Raw genomic sequence first — 22,506 nt, 5'->3', positions numbered from 1 at the left:
CTCTAAAGAGAAACCAACACCAACATGCCTATAAAGATGGGAAAACGTCCCCCATTGATGGATTACAAATACAGCCTTCAAACATTGCTCAAATTTTAATGACTAAATGTGAAATATGACGACACCAATGGTTACAACCGAGACTTGGTACAAAGACAAATACAGATCAAACACAAGAAAACCCAACCCTACTTCTGCAGTTGGTCACTTAAACACGAGTTTCTTATCTTCCATTAGATGTCTTCTCATTCTTATTTAGCATATCCTGAGAACCATGGTAGCCCTGGTTGAAAGCATTGTTTTGAATCCAGTGCTGGAATTATGGGTCCCAGAAAAATGCGCCATAAATCAAGAATTATTGTGACAAGCATTGCAGCACCCAACGCGTCGATAGCCACTCTGGGTAAGTCCCATGGGTCACCAAGTTTCTCATCAATCCTGTTTATAAGATGGAATTAGTCCAAAAAAATTAGAATATAAATGGTCCAAGTGATCCAAAAGAAAGCATAAAATACTTTTACTAAAGAAAGCAATTTCTGACTCAGGAGTCATGAATAACATCCACATTTTTCCTGATAAACACTCAAACATGGTACTTTGAACTTGAAGAATCAAATTCTTACCTCAAAAACATTGGGAAGCTTACGATAAAATAGATTGCATAGAACAGGGATCCCACTTTGTACATCGATGCTCGGTCCACGAATTGATAGTAAGGGAACTGCAAATGTTCAAAACAAAATCAAAGAGTACAATCAAAGATCAATAAGCATTATGGGTCAGTTCTTGCATGAGTACACAAATAAATATTTTGCAACCTATTCAACTTAAAATAAGAGACAGATTTACTGTTTCCCTACAAAAATCATAATCCCAATGAGTTTTTTGAGTTTCAGAAGCAATATATAATGGCTATCACTTATAGAGTAAGGTTCTATGAGGATGTGCCTAATATAGAGTTGGGTCAACATCGTCATGTCGTGAAAGAAAGGAATCACCGAATTTTTTTATGGAAAAGAGGTTTCTCTAGATAGTATTATTGTGGAGATCAAAGGTTTCTTGTTTTATTGGTGTAAAGCCTTCGAAGAATTCAAAGGTGTGTTTGTTGAGGATTTTATAGGGTAAGTAGATTTGGGTGATTGTTTCCAGGACCTGTAAGTGTGCCGTACTTCTTTGTTGGTCATCTCGACCACTTTTTAATACCATCACATTTACTTATGAAAGAAAAAAAAAAAACTCTCTTCACAGTATATTACTTATCCCAAAAAAAAAAAGTACGTGTTTTTTCCCCGTTGTAGAACTATGGCTTGGACCTAAACCCATTAACTATATTTTTATTTCTTAAATATTTACTGCAATATCTTTCAATCCATTCCATCCTTGAAACAACCAAATTTTCCCATATAATTCATGTTTGCTCAGCTTTTCAGAAGCATTTACTTAAACCTAAATCCCTCCTTGAAACAGCCATTTCTGACATTCAAGTTGTTGAATGCTGGCCAATGAAAAAACTGAATAGCTACAAAAATATCAATTGAAAGAATGGCAATAACAACTATAAGACAGATAATCACATTGTTACATACATTAGAGATAGCGAGGGTCTCCAAGTATGCTATGAAATAAGAGAGGGCCAAAATCCATGCAGCTTCAGTTACCCACTGAATCGACTCTGGCAAGTCAGCAATAGAATGACGTAGTCGGCGAAGTGTTATATTTGATGCGACATGGTAAAATAGGAAGCAAACATGAGTCAGAAGGAACGTTGTGTGTGGTACCTACACAGAACCAACAATATAAGTATAAATGTAAAACTAATGTACTTCATTAGCCCAAGAAGTAAGTAAATAAACTAGTTAAGATGGATGCTACTTATAATGCCATATTGAATGTCAACATGCACAACATATACCCATGGAAGATTGTGAAGTTCATATAGATATAAGATAATCAATGCAACCATATGCGTAACTCCTAATACAAACGAACACAATAGGGAAGTTATTCCTCGTGGAATAATGAATTAAAACTGAAAGTTTGATATATAATTTTTGAAAGCTGGAAATGCATGCACACATGCATTCTTATAAATATAATAACTCATTATAAAAAAACCGAATATGCGACCAAAGTTGCATATTAGAAAGAAAAACCCAAGATATAAAAGACAGTATACTAAGAAGTTATTAAGACTAATGCCTGCTCATTCCGGTGCAGTTTGTTAAAAATTTGCCCCAAATACAAACAAATAGTACACACCACCACATCCAAGGCACAATTGTTTCCAGTAGCTTACATCATTCATCTTATATGAGGGAAAAGTATATGAAGCTCCCAATACTGTGAAGAAATAATGGGTCCAAAAGTAGTTCCCGACATAACTGAAAATTATAGTCCAGAGACTAGCCTGCCACAACAAAAAAGTTTTAGTTTAATTCATACAAAATATTCTTTCGAGAGTTAATTTTCTATGAAAAGCACCCGTAAATTGGACAAGGAAGAGCTAAATGTGTTAGCGGGGAGTAAATGGTCAAACATCAGTGCTTTCAATTCAATGGCCTTTTTTGTTTGTGGTAAATTAGAAATTATCATAGGAAAGCACGTACCTTTACCCAATAACGGTCCTTCCAACACATGCTGCTATCAACCTGCAAAAACCAATCCTAAAATGAAACTTTAAGGGTACAAAAAATAATAATAAATAAAAGTAGGTTTCTAAGGTTTTTTGTAGGTTACGGCATTCCAACAACTAAGATTTCCCCATGGGTAAGGCATTCTAGCTACTAATGAAGCTGCAATCCCTTAAGTAGCGAAAAATAAAAATTTTGTATACCTTTCTCACAAAATATATAAACAATAATGCTAAAAACAAATACCCACTACAAAAAGGTAAAATAAATGGAATATACAATATTTTAGAAATCCTCTTCAACATTTGAATAAAACATGACGAGAGTGGAATTCTTAGTTTAAGAGAGTTACGTGTTGCTTCTAAACAAGAATGCAAGTAGCACATCATGAAAAGAAAGCAAACACCATTAAGATAAAAAGTTGTAATAGGTAAATTGCTTGGAGAAAAGTAAAAATTAAAGGATTCACCTTTCCAACGATAAGAAGTGGTATCAAGAAAGAGGGAACTGCGGATACCAACCCCAGAAGTAGGTACTCCAACTCGGTGAAGCTCTGTCAATTACCAAAGAAGAATTGCATTAAAATCTGATTATGGAAAAATGAAGAGGACTAATCAGAAGTTTTCCTGAGTCATCCTAAAAAGAAAGTAATGATCTAGCTAGTGTTACCTAGACACATAGCAGAGGTGTGAAGTGTCAAGATGTCGACAAGTGTTTGGTATTCCAACTTTTGAAACTAAAATACAGCAATAACTCCATAAAAAATAATAATAATAATCGGATGAAACAATCCAAAAGATATTTTAGAGATCATGCTTACATGAAAACATCTCTCTATTCTTTTTCATTTGTAGTTGTTGAAGTCGTTGGTAAAATGGTGTAGAGAAGAAATGTGAGGGACATAGTCGTATGGGGGTTTAAAGCCGGTGATTTTTCATTTCATCTAGTTATTATCTTCAGTTTATGGACAATACAATTGCTTTATTGGATGCCTAGCAAGATCAACTTTTTTACACTCAAGATACATTCTTAGTTGTTTAGGTTTTGGTCTTTGGATTAACCTTGTTGAAAGCCTTGTGTTTGTCACTAACAATTTGGCGAACCTCCAAATGTGTGTGGTTTCCTTGTAATCTCAAATAGGTTTCCTCTCCTCTAAACTTTGATTCATTTCTCTAAAGAGAAAATTCAGTCTCTCAAAAGCACTCCAAAAAACTCCCTATTTATAATTTATCCCTTCTTCTACATTTCTATAATCGTTGCAAGAGTTCAAGATAGTGATCTAGTGACTTCCTTCGAAGGATATAGACAACACTCAAAAATATCAACCTAGTCGATGCCTAGAAAAGGATTTATGCTAATTTCTACCAAATTTCCAACTTTACACTAAGTACCTTGAATCCAACTACCTATTTCAAATTTTACATTAATTCCCTCAAATTACCACTACCCATCTTAGAAAATCATAGGTAGATTTAATTTACATCGTATATGAGCTCAAATTACCCACTACCAGTTCTCATTTATTCTTACAATTTTACACTAATTGCCTTGAATCCAACTACCCATTTCAAATTTTACATTAATTTCCTCAAATTAACACTACCCATCTTATAAAATCATAGATACATTTAATTTACATTGTAAACAAGCTAAATTATCCACTAACAGTTCCCATTTATTCTAATAACACTTCAAACAGTCAAATTTCTGCTTGTAGTTTACACAGCCTAGATAAAAAATGATCTATTATTAAACCGGAAAAAAAAATTAAAATTTTTCCATAAAAATAGCAGAAATATAATCGAGATGTTACCTCATATAGTTTGTAGGGAATAATGATTCCAAGACAGAGAGTAAGCCAGAAAGGTGTGTAGAGAAGGAAGAACATTTCCCCCCATCTCTTACTCTGATTATTGGCAAACCAAAGACTAGAAGAAGAAGCTAAACCTGCACACTCTATAGCACGATATCAGAAATCAATAATGAGACCTATAAACCCACTAAAGTGAGGAAAAAATCCTTAATTTTCAATGAGATTGATTTTACCACCCATAGGGTGTAAACTAGTAGCAGTCAGCAGAGTGAATATCAGCAATAAAAGAGTGAAAAGGAAGATTTCCTGCTTTCCACTACTATTGGGTTGTATAATTAGATTAAGATTTGAAACTCTTCTAAGATGTGCCGGTCCATGTGCATTACACTCTCCACCAATGTGGACGAGTCAATGCACGTGTGTAGTAAGGGTATTTTTGTAATTAATAAGAAATAGCATGTGCAAACACACATGTATCTGAAAGGCTTATTTATAATTTAAAATATTTATTAAAGATTGGTTTTGAAGATTACACATTAAAATGGGATATTTTTAAAATTTTTAAAACTTGTCAACATGATTTTAGTGACGTGGGATTGCATTTTTTTATTATTGACCAAAATAACCTTAATTATATTAAGTTGAAATATAAAGAAGGGGTCATCTTTGAAATCCAAATTTTGGTGTCGAATCACTTCTACTTTACTTCTTTCATTATAATGGTAAAAAAAATTAACTTAACAGATTTTAAAGATATAGTAATAAAAGAATGTTGTTTTATAATTTTAAAAAGTTTCTAACGTGATTGTAGGATCAAGGGATTGTAATTCCCTTCATTTTTTGACGAAAATAATCTGAGAGTTTGAATATGATTGGTTTTGGGGAAAAAAATAATAATTTTAAGCCACTTTTTCTTAATACGTAAGAGAATAACTAGATAAATGGGCATGACATCTATTTGAAAATACAATGATTTAAATGTTTATAATTTATATAAGTATAAGATTTTGTGGATTAACGTATACAAATTAATCTTATGATATTTACTATTGTAACGAGAGAGGGTGGAGTAGAAGTGGTTCCAGACAAAAATTGGGATGGCCAAAGAATTCTTTTAATAAAATTAGTAAGACTAATGATAAAATAACATGCTAAAACATACACAGTCTATATGCGGTTGACATGGCAAGTGCACAAAACCGTAGATCTTTTTCCCTGTATCCCGAAGAAAAAGATCTATGGTCTTGCGTGTTGTGGTCTGTAGAGCCTGATAGTATCGGTCAACAAAGAGGTACTATAAATCAAGCCATGCCTTCAAGTCAGTTGAACTTGACATTGAGCTTGATGGAGGGTTTGAGGGGGGCCAACAACCCCCCTATGGGGGGTTCAAGGGCTTCTTCCCCAAAAGAAATTTTTTCAATGGTATTTTTATAATTTCACTAATATTATGTAAAACCCTAACTAGGTTCCGTGAGGTATTTATATTTTTCTCGTTTTTGGTGAAAGGTAATTTGTAACTTCAAAGTATCTCTTAATAGTGGAATCGATGTGATCCGTGGACGCACCTCACAATCTTGAGTAAACCACATAAAATTGTGTGTGATTTGTGTTTTGTTTCGATTCGGTTCTTGGTTTGATTGTCCCTGTTTTTTCTCAACCATGTGTACTTGCCACGTCAATCGCATACAGACCTTTACGTTTTAGCGCGGCAATTTATCACGACTCTATTAGTTATGCTTAATGAAGCTAATTATTGATTCATCAATAAGAAACATATTGGGGATCGAGCTTTTGACAAATAACGTAAAATGTTAAAAGATATTGACCCATGAGCATTCACATAAATAGCCATATCATTTTAGAGAAGCCAAAACAAATCAAATCAAATCAAAATGGTGGGATTGAAATCGTTGATTCTATATTTTGCATCGAACTTGATTTGTAGCTAACATTTTCACAATTAAAAAGACCATTAAAGTGAATGACTTGTACGTCTTCTCTTAATCGGGCCAAATACTTTTGAGTTGGTCGTATTTGCTAGCATCCAAGAAACGAACAAGTAGATGTGTTTATTAAAACATTTAAAAATTATAACAATCTAAAAATTTCTGATGGCTCTAGAAATTTTATTGGGAACATACATGATGTGGTAACCGGACATGGAGAGAAAAGGACTACTTTTCTTAGAATTAATGTATAATTTTTAATTGGTTCTCCCTTTAGTATTAAAATAATAAAATATTTTTAAATTTTCTTTCAAAACTATTGGCTTGCCCAAGAGGTTAGGGGGGAAGACTTAAGATCTTCTGCACAGAAGTGCACATGGGTTCAAACCCCATAGCCAGCATTACATTAGTAAAAAAAATTTGTTCGAAAATATTTATGTTTTTCCAATGATATTTCTTGGAAATTTTTTTGTTTGTTTGGAATTATCTTCTATTGAAGTCGTTGTATGATAATTGACAAGTTCTACTTTCCCATATAAAAGCCTATAGCACCTCAACCAACAACCATACTTCGTAAAAATATTTCATGAAAAAAACTTAGGTTGTTATAATTTTTAAATGTTCAAATAAACATAGCTACTTGTTAGCTTTTTGGATGCTAGTAAATACAACTAACTCAAAAACATTTGGCTAGATTAAGAAAAGGCGTACGAGTCATTCACTTTAATGGTCTTTTTAACTCTGAAAATGCTAGCCAAAAATCAAGTTCGATGCAAAATACAAAACCAACAATTTCAATCTCACCATTTTGATTTGATTTGATTTTTTTTTTGCTTCTCTAAAATAACATGGCTATTCATGTGGATGCTCATGGGTCAATATCTTTTAACATTTTACTTTACTGTCAAAAGCTCGATCCCAAATATGTTTTGTAGAGATCCCAAATTTGCATGAACCCGTTAGAAAAAGCCTAATTTTTCAAAATCTAAAGTTGATTTCAATTAAGAGCTTAAAACCCTCAAATTGGTCCACGTTACATAATAATTGTCACTTGGCACACTTCTTCATGCATACACGCACACATGCACCATTTCATATTGTTTTACATGCCCAACCTTGTTCATAATCCATCTATATAACCTCATCCATAACCTATTACTCCAAATCCATAAGCCGGCACAATTTCATACTCGTTCCCTAATCCAAACTCACTTTCTATTGACCAACCCATTATCCATACCCTAACCGAATACCAAGTCCACATTCAAGCCTAGTCCAAATACCCAAACCTAAACCATCCTAAGTCCATAACCCAAGCCCAAAACCAAAAACAAAATGTCAAGCCCATGCTAAGCTCATGCCAACTCCAAAAGCCCATGGTCTTACACCTCCGCCAAAAAAGGACACATGGTGGTCTCTCATAAGCTTCAACATCCAACAAGAATCCCCATTTTAATTTGTAATCTTCAAAACCAATTTTTAATAAATATTTTAAATTACAAATGTTATTCTAGTTAATTACAAAAATACCCTTCCTATACATGTGCGTTGACTCGTCCACATTGGTGGAGAGCATAATGCGCACAGATTGGCGCATTTTAGAAGAGTTACAAATCTTAATCCAATTATACAACCCAACACTAGTGGAAAGTAGGAAATCTTCTTGTTCACTTTTTTCTTGTCGAAATCTACTCTATGGGCAATAAAATCAATCTCATTGAAAAAATTTCCTCACTTTAGTGGGTTTATAGGTCTCATTATTGATTTCTGATATCCTACTATAGAGTGTGTAGGTTTAGCTTCTTCTTCTAGTCTTTGGTTTGTCAACAATCAGAGTAAGAGATGGGGGGGGGGGGAGGGAATGTTATTCCTTCTCTACACACCTTTCTGGCTTACTCTTTTTCTTGGAATCATTATTCCGTACAAACTATACGAGGTAACATCTCGAATATATTTCTACTATTTTTATGGAAAAAAAATTTCTGATTTAATAATATATTATTTTTTACCACTTTTGTGTAAACTACAAGAAGAAATTTGACTGTTTGAAGTGTTGTTAGAACATGTGAGAACTGTTAGTGGATAATTTGAGCTCGTTTATAATGTAAATTAAATGTATCTATGATTTTATAAGATGGATAGTGTTAATTTGAGGAAATTAATGTAAAATTTGAAATTGGTAGTTGGATTCAAAGCAGTTGGTATAAAATAGTAGGAATAAATGGGAACTAGTAGTGGTAATTTGAGCTCATTTATGATGTAAATTAAATTTACCTATGATTTTCTAAGATGGGTAATGGTTATTTGTGGGAATTAATGTAAAATTTTAAATAGGTAGTTTGATTCAAGGTAGTTAGTGTAAAGTTGAAAGTTCGGTTTAAATTAGTGTAAATCCTTATGGGCATCGACCAGGTTGAATTTTTTGAGTGTTGTCTATATCCTTCAGAAAGAATTCACCAGATCACTTTCTCAAACACTTGCAACAATTATAAAAATGTAGAAGAGGGATGAGTTATAAATAGGGAGTTTTTTGGAATGCTTTTGAGAGACTAACTTTTCTCTTTAGAGAAATGAATCCTTTTTGAAACATTAGTTTTCTTTCCAACTTGTAAGAAGTCTCTAAAAGAAGATCAAGTAGTTTAAAAGAGAGGAAACCCATTTAAGACTACAAGGAAACCACACACATTTGTAGGTTTGCCAAATCGTCAATGTGAAACACAAGGCTTTTGCAAGGTTAATCCAAAGACCAAAACCTCTTCAAAACAACTAAGAATGTATCTTAAGTGTAAAATTTTTGATCTTATTAGGCATCCAATGAAGCAATTGTATTGTCTGTAAACTGAAGAGATGCAAGACGATGAGGGGAGATAAGAAAAATGGAATTTGATTTAGGAAAAATAGAGGATTTAGAAAAATCTGATTTGGGGTTGGGTTAAGAATTTGGTCTAGGATTGGGTAAGGACTAAGGATTCGAGATTGGATTTACGAATTGGGTCAGGATAGGGTAAACCCAAAAAGTAAGATGAAAATTTTATTTCAATTATTGTAAGATAGAGAAAAAGGTTAAAGGTTTGTAGGTTTCAAGAATCAAGAATCAAGAATCAAGAATCAAGAAAAGGGTTTCAAGAACCAAGATTCAAGAATCCAAGACTTCAAGAAAATCAAGAATCAAGAATTCAAAATTTATTGAAAAAAAATCAAGAAAACAAAATTTATGGTTTGGGTTCTTGAAAGGATTTAAAGGGTTCTTGATGGTTTCTTGATTTCTCATAAAATAAAAAAAAAGATAGATGATAAGAAAAACATTAAAGAAAAGAAAAAACAATGATATTTACCTTGAAATCACCCCAATGATTTCCATGGCATCAACTATGTTGAATACACCAACATTCAAAAGAGAACAGAAATTTCATGTTTATTCCATTTGTTCTCTGTAAATAAACCCTAATACAATCTATAAATAAAGAAAATCAACCAAGAGTCCTGATAAAACTAAAATACCTAATTTTCGTAACTTTATCTCTCCTAAATTTCAAACCCCACTAAACTTAAATAAAAAACAAAGTAAAGTCACTAATTTCCATCTTGCAATAGACCCCTGGGATTGCAAATTGATCCCTTGGCCATGGAATGTCTACCTTTTTAATTTTTTTGTTCTTCAAATCGCCTTCCTGACCAATGCCCCTAATTACTCATCTCTTTTACTTCAAATTATGATACAGAGGTGATTCTGAAATTAGATTTATAAAAAAAATTACTTCATACCCACAAAACAAACCATCAAAAGACAATTTTTTTTGTTCTTCAGATCGCCTATTCCTGGTCTATGCCTCTAATTATTCATTTCTTTTACTTCAAATTAACGACTCTTGAACCAAAATCGTGGATAATTTTTTCAGTGGTTCTTATTTCTCTGTAAACAGGTAAAAATATCGGAAACCCATTAAATAACTTCCAATGGGAACATCAAATCATGTTTTAAAAAAATGAATTTTAGCAGTTTAGAACAAGAAATGTAAATTAAAATAAATAGATATTAGGGAATCAAAACTAGAGACGAAGCTTACTGGGTTTATTGGCGTCATTGAAGATCGGTTTGGTGGAAGAAGAAGACGAAAAGGCGTTCAACTGCGCCATGTATAGCTCTAAAATCAGCAGAGAAGATTAAAAATTCTAGGGTTTCTGCTCGTGAAGGTTTAGCGGGCAGTGGCAGGTTTCACTTTCTCTCTCATAAGTCTCGAGTGGAACAGCCAATAAGAACTAAGACGAGAATATCTGGTAGCTTTCTTCTGAATTAGAATTTAGAGGTGAGGATTCTAAGTAGGGTTTCCACCAACGTTTACTAATGCCACACCAACTCACATATAAAGCACAAGGTTGGTGTGGCGTTAGTAAACGTTTGTGTAGCAATAGTAACTCTCTATTACATCTGGAAGACCCCATGTGATGGGAGTGCAGCTGCTACTATGGTGGGCCCACATTGCATTATTGTTTGCATGTGACATGATGGTGTTGGCACGTGTTGACAGCTAAAACCTTTGTTTAGGAGAATGGAGACAAGACGAATTCCAAATCCGAAGAATATAATGATTCGTCATAAATAAATAAATAAATAAAAAGGGCATATTTTATGAGAATAAAAGAAAAATATTACACGCCCACCGTGGGGCTCGAACCCACGACCACAAGGTTAAGAGCCTTGCGCTCTACCAACTGAGCTAGACGGGCTTGTTGATCTTTAGGCCTTAACAAACTAAACCACATTTATTATCTCATCATAGATTCCTTTGACTTTTTTTATTTTTTTTAAATCACCACCCTATAAATGTTGAAAAATGAATTAAAACAAAATATTAAATTCCATTTGGGGGGGGGGGGGGGGTAAGGGATGGATTTGAAAATCATGACTTGTCTCTGTTTGGGATACACAGATCTATGGTTCTAGCACATGACACATCAGGAGAGTACTTTGAGTATGCTATGCAAGGGAGTCAGAAAATCATTACTCTTTTGTAAATTTTATCAACCCCAAGGATTGGTGAATGGCTCAGACCACATCTCAAGAAAGAGACCCCTTGAGTTTGAATCACCCCTTAAGTTATACCCTTAGGGATTTATCTCAAAAATTAATTGGTATATAAGGGGCAAGGGCGCAGTTAAGATTTTTTTTATTTGAGAGGACAAACTGTATTTAATAGATGAGTTGTGTTGGAGAGACGTTAAAATTGACATCGTTTCACACATGGCTAACATGGAGGTGCACACATAATCATAGACCCCCTCCCCTATAGGGTCGATTTTTCACTATTTTAAACGATTTCGGCATTGAAAATTAAAATTTTATTAGGATACGAGGTGAGGACGGTTTTTATATGCTAACCCGTCACGATTATGTACATTATATATGCATTTATATTAGTGATGTTATAAAAAAAACTTTAATTAGTTGAGTGGTAAAATGTGTGTAAAAGTGTCTCTATATCATTCAAATCTCCACAACTCTACCCATGTTCTTTTGACTTATTAACATTGGATCATTCCTTCGTTGTATTGACATTAAAGATGAGTGGGTCAAATGGGGCGGGTCAAATGGGGCAGACTGTGGTTGAACTAAGTATTTACATTAAAGATAAGTGGGCATGTCATTAGTTTGATGAGAGGAGGGGAGTATTTCAACCAACCCAAGGGTGGTGTCTAAATCAATTAAAAGAAGGGGGATGGGAACCCATAAGTGGGCGGAAAAAACCCTAATTTCAGTGAGATTGATTTTATTGTCCATTGAATCTAAGCTAGTAGTAGTTAGAAGAGTAGATATCTACAAGAAACGAGTGAACAAGAAGATTTCTAGTTTTTCACTATTATTAGGTTGTATACTTGAATTAAAATTTGTAACTCCTCTAAAATGCGTCGATTCGTGCCCATTACACTCTCCGTTCAGCGAATGTGTATAGGAAGGGGTTTTTTTTTTTTTTTTTTTTTAAATTAACTAAAAGTATGGCTTAAAATGGGACATATTTTTTCTAAAATACGAATAATCCGGATGCGAATTTAATGGGTTTAGTTCCTTCAAGTATATCTAAATTAAAATATGGGTCGAATATGAGTTGATGTCTCTTTATTCGAGTCAAATACAGCTCCATCTCTATATCCGTCAAGATCGGAATGATATATATTACTTCTCAAGTTGTACTTTTATATTTTTAAGGATGTCTTTCATCAATCAACAACGATTGGGTGTAATGGTCAAGGCTTCTCTTTTAAAAAATAGGTTTTGACTTCAAGTCATCATTTGGATACATGAATCAGATCTAAATATGGTTTTAGCAAAAACATCATGGTTTGGATATTATTTTTGCTAGTAGGATCTAAGTTGGATTCGAATAAAAAATTTGGATATAGATGTAGACATACTCATATCTGGCCCGAATTCGACCTGTTTTAAGACCTAACTAAAAGGTAGCATGTGAAAATACACATGTGCTGAAGGACTTATTTATAATTTAAATATTTTATTGAAAGTTGATTTTAAAGATGAGTTGTGATTTTGTGACGCCTACTCTGACACTTGCCCCATGACATGGCATGGGCTAGAACCATAGATTTTTCTCTCAAGATACACAACTGTACAGCCCATAAAGATGTGCAATTGTGTATCATGAGGAAAGAAATCTATGGTTCTAGCACATGCCACGTTAGAGGGGCATGTGTCGGAAGGGGGGGGGAGGGGATTTGAAAATACGACTTGTCTCTATTTGGGATACACAGATCTATTGTTCTAGCACATGACACATCATGAGAGTATTTTGAATATGCCACGCGAGGGAGTCAGAAAATCATTACTCTTTTGTAAATTTTTAAAACTTGTCAACATGATTTTATTGACGTGGGATTGCATTTATTTTTTATTTTTTGTTTATTGACCAAAACGATGTTCATTCACATTAAGTTTAACTGTTAAGATGGGGTCATTTTTGAAATTCAAAATTTGGTCTCATTATATAGTAGAAGAAATTAACTTAAGAGATTTTAAAGATATACTAATAAAAGGATTTTTTTTTCATTATTCTAATGTGATTGTAACATTGAGGGATTGTAATTCCTTACACTTTTTACTTAACACAACCTGAGAGAATTATTAAGTTTAAATGTAAAAGTGGGGCATTTTTGCCCACCCAAATTGTTGTCTCTAAAAAATTCTATTCCACCTTATTTCATTTTAATATTAAATAAAGTATTTTAAGGTAAGTAAAAATATCATCACGATCACTATTTTTTCATAGATATATCAAAAAATTTAATTATTATTTAATCTTTTAATGCAAAAAATAAAGAGTGACATTATTATTTTAATAATGATATTACTTGCAAATATCGTAATAACATCCTTGTATTTTTTAAGCAAGAAATAAATCGTGTGAAGTCTATTGCTATGTAGATTGCTAACGCACAAAACATTTATTATTTTATCTTTTAATGCAAAAAATATAAGGAATGTCATCGTTATTTTGATAACGACGTAATTATCAAAACGTCTTCAAAAATTATTTACAAAAAATATTGTAACGACATCCTTGCATTCATGGCTTGCATTTCCCTAGTTAAAATGACCATTAGAGTTAATGATTCAGCTTCTCTTAATCGAGCCAAATATTTTTGAGTGGTCATGTTTACTAGCAAACAAGTAGCTATGTTTATCAGAACATTTAAAAATTACAACCATTACAAATTTTTCGATGAATTATTTTGACGAAGCATGGTTATCGGTATGGGGTACTATAGGCTTTTATGTGGGAAAATAGAACTTTTCATAACAACGACCTGGTGGAAGATAATTCGGAACAAATATTTTCCAGAAAAAATTAGTGGAAAAGCATAAATATTTTCCAATAAATTTTTATTTACTTATTAAATAAAGTGCTGGCTATGAGGCTCGGTGGAAGATAATTTCAAACAAATATTTTTTGGAAAAATAGTGGAAAAGCATAAATATTTTCCCATTAAAAAAAAAAATTCTAAAGTGCTGGCTATGGGGTTCGAACCCATGCGCACTTATGTGCAGAAGATCTTAAGTCTTCCCCCTTAACCTCTCGGGCAAACCAGCAATTTTGATTGAGAAATTAAAAATAATTAATTACTACAAAACTAAAGTCAGAACTAATTATTAAAAAATATACATTAATGGTGACTTAAATCAGACTAAAAAAATGTAGTATCTAGATGTATTAATCTGGGCTCTAGGGATCTTGTAAATAGTAAGATTTGTTTTTGGATCAATCATACTCATATTATATGTGAGAAAATATATAAACTATATACTTATTTTACATATTTTTGTTTGGATAGATGATGTATGTCTATAACATTTGAAAGTGGTGCTGAAGTAACATTGCAAGGGACATTGTTGATGGGGATGTGTTAGAATCATAGATGCTTGTCATCGAGATACGAGTGAGAAGTATCAATGGTTATGTGCACACTAATGTCTCCCACAATGTTAATTTCAATCTTACTTTTTAACTTATTATTATTAATAATGAATATTGGATTGGAGTAGATTTAATATAAAAATAAAAAATATTGATTTTCAAATAGAATTTGAAACCCCATATTTTTTATTAGGTTAGTTCCAAATCTTTCAAATCTTTATTTTCTCTCAGTCTAAAACGTAAGAACCAACAAGATTAAGGGTTTCGATTATGCGAGCTCCATAACTACTCTCTTCTTTGGTAGACGAGCATCCAGGTAGATATTTTTTCTCTCTCTCTCTCAAAGTAAAATAAATTTTTTTCCCACTATGCGAACTCCATAACCTCCATCTTCTCCGATCGACGAGCATCCAGGATTTCAAGTGGATATTTCTTTTCATTTTCTCTCTTTCTCAAAGTAAAATCCCCTTTTACAGATTTATTTTTTTATAAAGTAAAATCCCATAACCGTCATCTTTTCTAGTCGACTGCCATCTTTGATTTATTTTTTACAGTTTGAAGATAATGGTATAGACCAAATCTAATTTTTGTAAGATTTTTATTGGATCAAATCAAATATTCGATATATTATTCAAATTCGAATTCGAATCTTGATTAGTGATATTCAATCGAATTCAAATTTAAATTTGGATATTACCATTTTTTTTCGGATTTGAATTTAGATACAGTACTATCCAATTGGATACCTATCTGTTGCCTGTCCTAACTTATCTTTTTACGTGGGTGAGATAAGTAAAAGGGTGGGTGCAAATAGTCCACCCTAAAAAAAAAAAAAAAAATTTGATTGATGGAAGAGAATCCGTCACGTGTGGCGTAAACCCTACTTAGAGCCCCCACTTCTAAGTTCTAATTCAAAAGAAAGTTACCATATTCTCGTTTGTACAGCCGACTCAGTTCTTATTGGCTCTTCCACTCGAGACTTGAGAGAGAGAGAAAGTGAAACCTGCCACTGCCCGCTAAATCTTCACGAGCAGAAACCCTAGAATTTTTAATCTTCTCTGCTGATTGTAGAGCCACACATGGCGCAGTTGCACGCCTTTTCGTCTTCTTCTTCCTCCAATCCGATCTTCAATGACGCCAATAAACCCAGTAAGCTTCGTCTCTAGTTTTGATTCCTTTTTTTAACATGATTTGGTGTTCCAATGGGAAATTATTTTCATGGGTTTCCTATAATTTCACCTGTTTACAGAGAAATAAGAATCACAGAAAAAATTATCCACGATTTTGATTCAAGAGTTGTTAACTTGAAGTAAAAGAAATGAGTAATTAGAGGTATAGATCAGGACAAGGTGATCTGAAGAACAAAAAAAATTGTCTTTTGATGGTTTGTTTTGAGCTTATGAAGTAATTTTGAATATTTTTTTTTTATAAATATATTTTCAGAATCACCTTTGTATCATAATTTGAAGTAAAAGAGACGAGTAATCAGGGGCATAGACCAGGAAGGTGATTTGAAGAACAAAAAAGAAGGAAACAAATTATGTATTTTGGTGGTTTGTTTTGTGCTTATGAAGTAATTTTCTATTTTTATATCTAATTTCAGAATCATCTCTGTATCTTAATAAACTATGCTGCTCAAGAAAGTTGTCTTTGTACAAAGAGGTAGTGACCCCGTTGATCTCAAAAATTTATCTTTAATTGTTCATGCTTTGGTTAGCTTTTTCTTCGTTATGATGATGGTTTTATTATCAAATAGTTTGGGGCAAGTTCGAGTGGGATCCACGGGAATGCAATGAAACATTGCAATGTAAATCTTTCTCAAGCTTCAACCAGCCGGGGTATTCAGCTGAAACTATGAGACCAGTCTATGGGTGCAAGAGTCTAATTTGTTGAACATATATGACTCAACCATCGTTTGTGATTTTTGCAAATCTCATGCACTATATCTTAAAATGCAGCAATTCAAGCGGCAGTGGTTAGTGAAAAAGAGACCGATGTTTCCGGGGCTCCTAATGGGAGAGGATTGCGTGGAAAATTGAATAAAGTGGTTTTAGCTTATAGTGGTGGCTTGGACACTTCAGTTATCGTCCCATGGCTAAGGTATTTCTATGGCTTCGATGTTATGTTCATGCTTATCTTTGAGTGCACAACAAAGGGTTGTGTATCATTTTCTCTTTGTTTCACTTGATTTATGTGTATGTTGGATTGATACATACTAATATTCTTTTCCACTTGAACGATGTGCTCCTCTTTTCTCATCTTCTTCTATCACTTTGAACATTTCAGGGAGAATTATGGATGTGATGTCGTTTGCTTCACCGCGGATGTTGGTCAAGTATGTCACAAGTATTACCATTGTCTCCTTCAAAATTGGGTTATGTAATTGAGTCTTATATGATGATAAGTGATGTTCCGATAAGAATGTACTCCAAGATGGCAGATCTTTATTTTTGTGGTCTTGTCAAGAGGTCCTCATCTCCGAGTTGAAGTAAGTTTCCATTGACTGAAATCCTAATTTTTATAGGGTATCAAGGAAATGGAAGGTTTGGAAGCAAAGGCCAAGGCAAGTGGAGCCAGTCAATTAGTTGTTAAGGATTTGAAGGAGGAATTTGTGAAAGATTACATATTTCCTTGCTTGCGAGCTGGTGCTATATATGAAAGGAAGTATTTGCTGGGGACTTCAATGGCGCGTCCCGTTATTGCTAAGGTGATTTCTTACAAAGACAAACTATTTGAGTTTGTATATTTAGGTTCATATAATGTATTCTGGATGCTTCACTATGCATGACATGGCACACACACACACACGCACGCGCGCGCACACACGCAGTATGAATCCTTTTATATGATCCTCTGTTGAGAAGTGACATTCGTTTCTTTTGTTCTTTATTTGAATGCATTGTAAATGGGTGCCCTGTTTCCTGTCTAGACTATGTTTTTTCTTTTTAATTACTTTCTTATCCTCCTATTTTCTCTTCTTTCATCAATTCTTCCTTTCTCTACGCTGTGTTTGGATTGAGAGAAATGGAGAGAAGAGAAGAGGAAATAAATGAGTTTCTCTCCATTTCTCCTGTTTGGATTGTTAAGTGGGGAGAGAAGAGGAGAGAAAAAAAGATGAGTTTTCTTTCTCTCCTAAAGTGGAGAGAAGAGGAGAGAAACCCTTTTAAAATATTTTATAATTCCAACTCTATCCCTAGATCTCTTTTAAGATATTTTAAATTTCCGAAGTTGTCCCAAGTTCTCTCGTGTCAATCCAAACATGGTGGAGGGAAATTGAGTTTCTCTTCTCTTCTCTTCCATTCTCTTATCCTCTTAATGAGTTTCTCTTCTCTCCACTTCCCTCAATCCAAACATAGCCTAAAAGTGACCTCTCTCTCTCTCTCTCAATATAATGAATCACAGGTATCACACTCTGGGGAATTTCTGATTTTGGATTTAGTGATGATTTTGGGTCTGTGAAAGATCAATTTCTTAGCTTGTTAAATTGGTACAGACTTTTAGATGGAGATTATGTATATAGGACTTAAAAGCGCATGCAAAGAGATATTGTAGAAGGTATGAGAGTGTGCATGTAGTGAAATTTTGTGGGAAAAGAAATGACATGGGGTTGTATCGTTTAATTAACAGTGACATACAATGTTGATTTAGCAAACACATTTTAAGAAGAGAGATGTGCATTAGCTTACCTTCCAGAGTACATTGTCTAGATGCCAAATAAAATTTACCCTTATTAGGATACTTATCATACAAATAGCCAAATACTCTTAAGTTTGTACCAGGGGAGGCCATATCTACACAATGTAACTGAGTGGTTATAGGATTTTTCTTTAGTTAGTGTGAGTCTGGGACAACGATCAAATAAGTCTTCTTTGTAGTTGATTTGGAGATTCTAATTTTCTTTATGCACTTTTCTTTTTTTGCTCTTCGCATAGAGCCTATTTGTAATCTCAAAATTTCCACTATTTGACATCTTGTCTCTTGATAGTTTGGATTTGAAATTTTCCCATGAGCTGCTTCATGAATCATGAGCTTGGAAATCTTGTTCATGTGGCATTTGATGTCCTAAAATATTGGTTTTCTTATGTCAAATATGGCAACCAATATGAAAAACCAGGGACTGTCAGCCTTCAATTCAAGAAGCTTCCAACCAGAATTTTCAGTATTAGTTATCAATGCAGATTATTAAATTTGAATAGTATAATTATAAGTTTTGAGCTGTTCATAACTTTATATAAGCTATATGTTTTCTTAAGGTTGAATATAAATGAAAAAGTAAAAAGACAAAATGAATGAGATGATAGATAGAATAGAAGTGCTTCCACATATGGATGCTTGTGCACAGAAGCACTTTGAAGTTGGCCTTTTTTTTCCACATCTATGGATGTTTAATGGATGGTTTGGTTTCTGATGGAAAACAACCCCCTCCCATTCACTTACCCCTGTGTCAACTTCTATTTTCCTTCTTTGAACTGTTTCTCCTTTCAATGCTGTTTTACATTTTTGACCTAAAAGTAATCTGATTGTTCCACCTCCATGTATTCTCAATAACAGGCCATGGTTGATGTTGCCAAAGAAGTTGGAGCAGATGCTGTTTCACATGGGTGCACGGGGAAGGGAAATGATCAAGTATGTCTTATAGTTTTCTTCTAAGGAATGTGCTGTGTTTCTTTCTAAAATCATTTTGTGCCTCACAATATCTTATTGCAGGTCCGGTTTGAGCTCACTTTTTTTGCTTTAAATCCTGACCTCAATGTTGTGGCCCCATGGAGGGAATGGGAAATTCAAGGCCGGGAAGATGCTATCGAGTATGCAAAGAAACACAATGTGCCCGTTCCTGTAACAAAGAAATCTATTTACAGCAGAGACCGGAACCTATGGCACCTTAGTCATGAGGTAACTTTGGATTTGTTTTCAGTTAGGGTGCTCCTTAGATATCCCACCATCCTTCATTTTATGACCTAATTTATTTGGAGAAACCTTAGTTGTTGGTCACAAATACCTATCCTGCATTGTGGATCATAGTAATTGCCATGTAACAGTGTCAGGCCTTGGTGGACCTACGTCCAAATAGTCAAGCTTGATAGGTGATTCATATCCATTGAATTTTTTAGCATTTTTTTGGTCATAGGGTCTGAGTCCATGATGAAAAAAGCCCATATCCAATCGTTGGTAATCATCATTCATGCAATTTATGTTGTTTATCCAGACATGCTGTGGATAGATCCTTGACATGTCTTGGTTTACATGTGAAAAACTTTTGTCTCCAACTTGGATCGAGACATAATAACTACATGGCACACTATTCTGGAGTATATTTTTACTTTTATAATGAGAGAAGGAGGAGTAAAAGTGGTTCGACACCAAAATTTGAGTGGCCATAAATGCCCCCACTTTTATATTTAAAATAAATATAATCAGGATCATTTAAGTATATAAAAAAAAAAACAAGAAATTACCTCTCAAGACCCTAGAATCACCTATCGTTAGTTTTCAAAATTACAAAATTTTCATTTTTAACTATTTACTATTTGAAAACCCTTTAATTGATGTTTTAAATTACATATAAGCCCTTTTGATAGATGTGCGTTTACACATGCCACCTAGTAGTATATTGTAAGGGGAAGGGAAGTTTTGTGTCTTATTTCTTTGATCTTGGTTGTGGAAGGGAGACATTCTGGAAGACCCAGCAAACGAGCCAAACAAAGATATGTACATGATGAGTACAGACCCAGAACATGCACCTAATACACCTGAGTAAGCTATCTTGTTTCTTTTGCATTTTAATTTATTGACAAGTCCTTTGGACAATTTTCTATTGTCCCCCATAATCTTCATGATCAACTCAATTTTCCTTCTCGTTCATTTATACAATGCAGATACATAGAAATCCAAATAGTTTCAGGAATCCCGGTCGCTGTCAATGGTAAGAACCTCTCTCCAGCATCACTACTCACAGAGCTCAATGAAATTGGTGGGAGACACGGAATAGGCCGTGTTGATATGGTTGAAAATCGACTTGTTGGAATGAAAAGCCGTGGAGTTTATGAAACCCCTGGCGGAACCATCCTCTTCACTGCTGTACGTGAGCTCGAGTCCTTAACGCTTGATCGTGAAACTATACAGGTGAAGGACTCGCTTGCCCTAAAATATGCTGAGCTAGTGTATGCTGGTCGGTGGTTTGATCCGCTTCGTGAGTCCATGGATGCATTTATGGAGAAGATTACTGAAACCACAACGGGATCCGTAAAGCTGAAACTCTATAAAGGATCTGTCACTGTAGCTGGCTTGACAAGCCCATATAGCTTGTATAGGCAAGATATATCATCATTTGAGAGCGGGCAAATTTACGATCAGGCTGATGCTGCTGGGTTTATTCGACTCTATGGTCTACCTATGAGGGTTCGAGCAATGCTTGGGAAGAAGAGTATTTAAGGCTTATTTTCTATTTTTTAGGATATGGTGGATTGTCGAAGATGGATGATAGTAGTTTGGTAGTTTTCTATCTTTTAGGTGCTAAGAGTCTATTTATGGATTTTTATCTGTAGTATAAATTGTTTGAGCATTGTCACTCTTCTAAGAGTTATTCTGTGTGAGCTATGAATATTTTTGGGACAAGTCTCTTCAGTGATGATTCTATGGCCACGATCCATCCTGTGTACCTTAGGCAGGTGGATCATTTCATCCCCATTGCGCGTAGTGGCTAGAGCCTCTCACCGAAAAGGGAGAGGGCTTGAGTTCAAGCCCTTTCATTGGCCACCTACATGGATTTATTCTGACTTATTATGTGTTGTTTGTTGGGGGCGGGGGGCTGGTCGAGGTATTTGGACGAGATATAGTGTGCTAAGAGTTAAGTTGTCTCACCGCTACTATGAGTCCCAACACCTTGTTGTATTAAAAAGAAAAGGATGAAAATCATTTTGATTTTCACTTACACATAAGATGTCTAGAGATGTTTTTAAAATTGAATGACTGTTAGAAAATGATTTAAAGAAGAAATTGATGGAATTTTGATAAGAGAGTGTCTTCTATAAATGTTTAAAACGAGCTTGAAAATGATTGATTGAAGATAATGCTGATTTGATTGGAAGAAAAATTTCTTGTATATGCTGAGAAGAGTTTAAAGATGATTGATTTTGAGAAGAAAATCAAGGTTTTTTTTTTTTAAAGCAACTATTACCACACGAACTTTTACTAATGTCACACCACTTTCCTATGTAAATTATCAAAGAATTGCACATGATGTAGCGTTAGTAACTAACTCTCTTTTTTAATTGACTCCTAAGAATGACACATGAAAAAAACACATGATCCTAATCTTTTAAACACAAAATTCAATTGTTGAGATTTTTGAATATCTTGATTATACAAATCTCGAAGATACTTATCTTGAGGATAAATTTCAATCGTTGGATTTTGCATTTAAAGGATTGGGGATCATATGATTTTTTCATGAGTCATTCTTAGGAGTCAACAGATCCTCTATATAAATTGCTTATTTTTAATTTTAATTTTAATTTTTGTTAATTTGTGTCCGAAGGGCAAACATTAAAGTGCAATAAATACACTTTGAAAATTAAAATTTATCTCGAAAATGCCCTTAATTTTTTTATATATCAAAATACCCTTTAAGTCCTTATTCCTAAAGTGTATTTATTGCACTTTAACATGTGCCCTCTATTTCTTTGCATATA

The 22,506-nt window shown here is 33.9% G+C and overlaps 2 protein-coding genes and 2 non-coding genes across 8 annotated transcripts; 1 reads left to right on the top strand and 3 right to left on the bottom strand.

Annotated features, from left to right (window-relative positions):
* Positions 1 to 3: 3 nt before the first annotated feature.
* CPI1 (cyclopropyl isomerase) lies at positions 4 to 10,697 on the bottom strand. Of its 3 annotated transcripts, none has more exons than XM_086453468.1 (8): positions 10,457 to 10,697; positions 4,444 to 4,577; positions 3,100 to 3,183; positions 2,607 to 2,648; positions 2,297 to 2,407; positions 1,587 to 1,778; positions 624 to 721; positions 4 to 438 (listed from the first exon to the last, which is right to left on the bottom strand). In XM_086453468.1, the coding sequence occupies exons 1-8, from the start codon at positions 10,524 to 10,526 to the stop codon at positions 252 to 254; spliced, it is 918 nt and encodes a 305-aa protein (XP_086309594.1). In that variant the 5' UTR covers positions 10,527 to 10,697; the 3' UTR covers positions 4 to 251. The 3 variants fall into 3 exon arrangements, with proteins under 3 accessions (XP_086309594.1, XP_086309593.1, XP_086309595.1); XM_086453467.1 differs by having other exon boundaries at positions 4,444 to 4,586; positions 10,457 to 10,696; XM_086453469.1 differs by lacking the exon at positions 4,444 to 4,577.
* Positions 10,698 to 11,044: 347 nt separating this feature from the next.
* Positions 11,045 to 11,117, bottom strand: TRNAK-CUU (transfer RNA lysine (anticodon CUU)). The gene has a single exon. It is a non-coding gene; the product is annotated as a tRNA-Lys (tRNA).
* Positions 11,118 to 14,407: 3,290 nt separating this feature from the next.
* Positions 14,408 to 14,490, bottom strand: TRNAL-UAA (transfer RNA leucine (anticodon UAA)). The gene has a single exon. It is a non-coding gene; the product is annotated as a tRNA-Leu (tRNA).
* A 1,238-nt stretch (positions 14,491 to 15,728) lies between these two features.
* On the top strand, positions 15,729 to 21,430 carry LOC147395087 (arginosuccinate synthase family). 3 transcript variants are annotated; one of them, XM_086453952.1, is made up of 11 exons: positions 15,763 to 15,964; positions 16,259 to 16,321; positions 16,419 to 16,477; positions 16,572 to 16,653; positions 16,774 to 16,915; positions 17,102 to 17,150; positions 17,340 to 17,522; positions 19,367 to 19,441; positions 19,523 to 19,708; positions 20,481 to 20,569; positions 20,692 to 21,430. In XM_086453952.1, exons 4-11 carry the CDS (start codon positions 16,608 to 16,610, stop codon positions 21,245 to 21,247), a joined length of 1,326 nt encoding a protein of 441 aa, XP_086310078.1. In that variant the 5' UTR covers positions 15,763 to 15,964; positions 16,259 to 16,321; positions 16,419 to 16,477; positions 16,572 to 16,607; the 3' UTR covers positions 21,248 to 21,430. The 3 variants fall into 3 exon arrangements, with proteins under 3 accessions (XP_086310075.1, XP_086310077.1, XP_086310078.1); XM_086453949.1 differs by lacking the exon at positions 16,259 to 16,321 and having other exon boundaries at positions 15,729 to 15,964; XM_086453951.1 differs by lacking the exons at positions 16,259 to 16,321; positions 16,419 to 16,477; positions 16,572 to 16,653 and having other exon boundaries at positions 15,729 to 15,964.
* The last annotated feature ends 1,076 nt before the right edge of the window (positions 21,431 to 22,506 follow it).

The sequence above is a fragment of the Akebia trifoliata genome, chromosome 9 (assembly GCF_017979445.1).
Source record: "Akebia trifoliata isolate Shusen 1 chromosome 9, ASM1797944v1, whole genome shotgun sequence".
Taxonomy (NCBI): Eukaryota; Viridiplantae; Streptophyta; class Magnoliopsida; order Ranunculales; family Lardizabalaceae; genus Akebia; species Akebia trifoliata.
The sequence above is the reverse complement of the archived record's forward strand: the minus strand, read 5'-3'. Positions and strand labels throughout refer to the sequence as shown.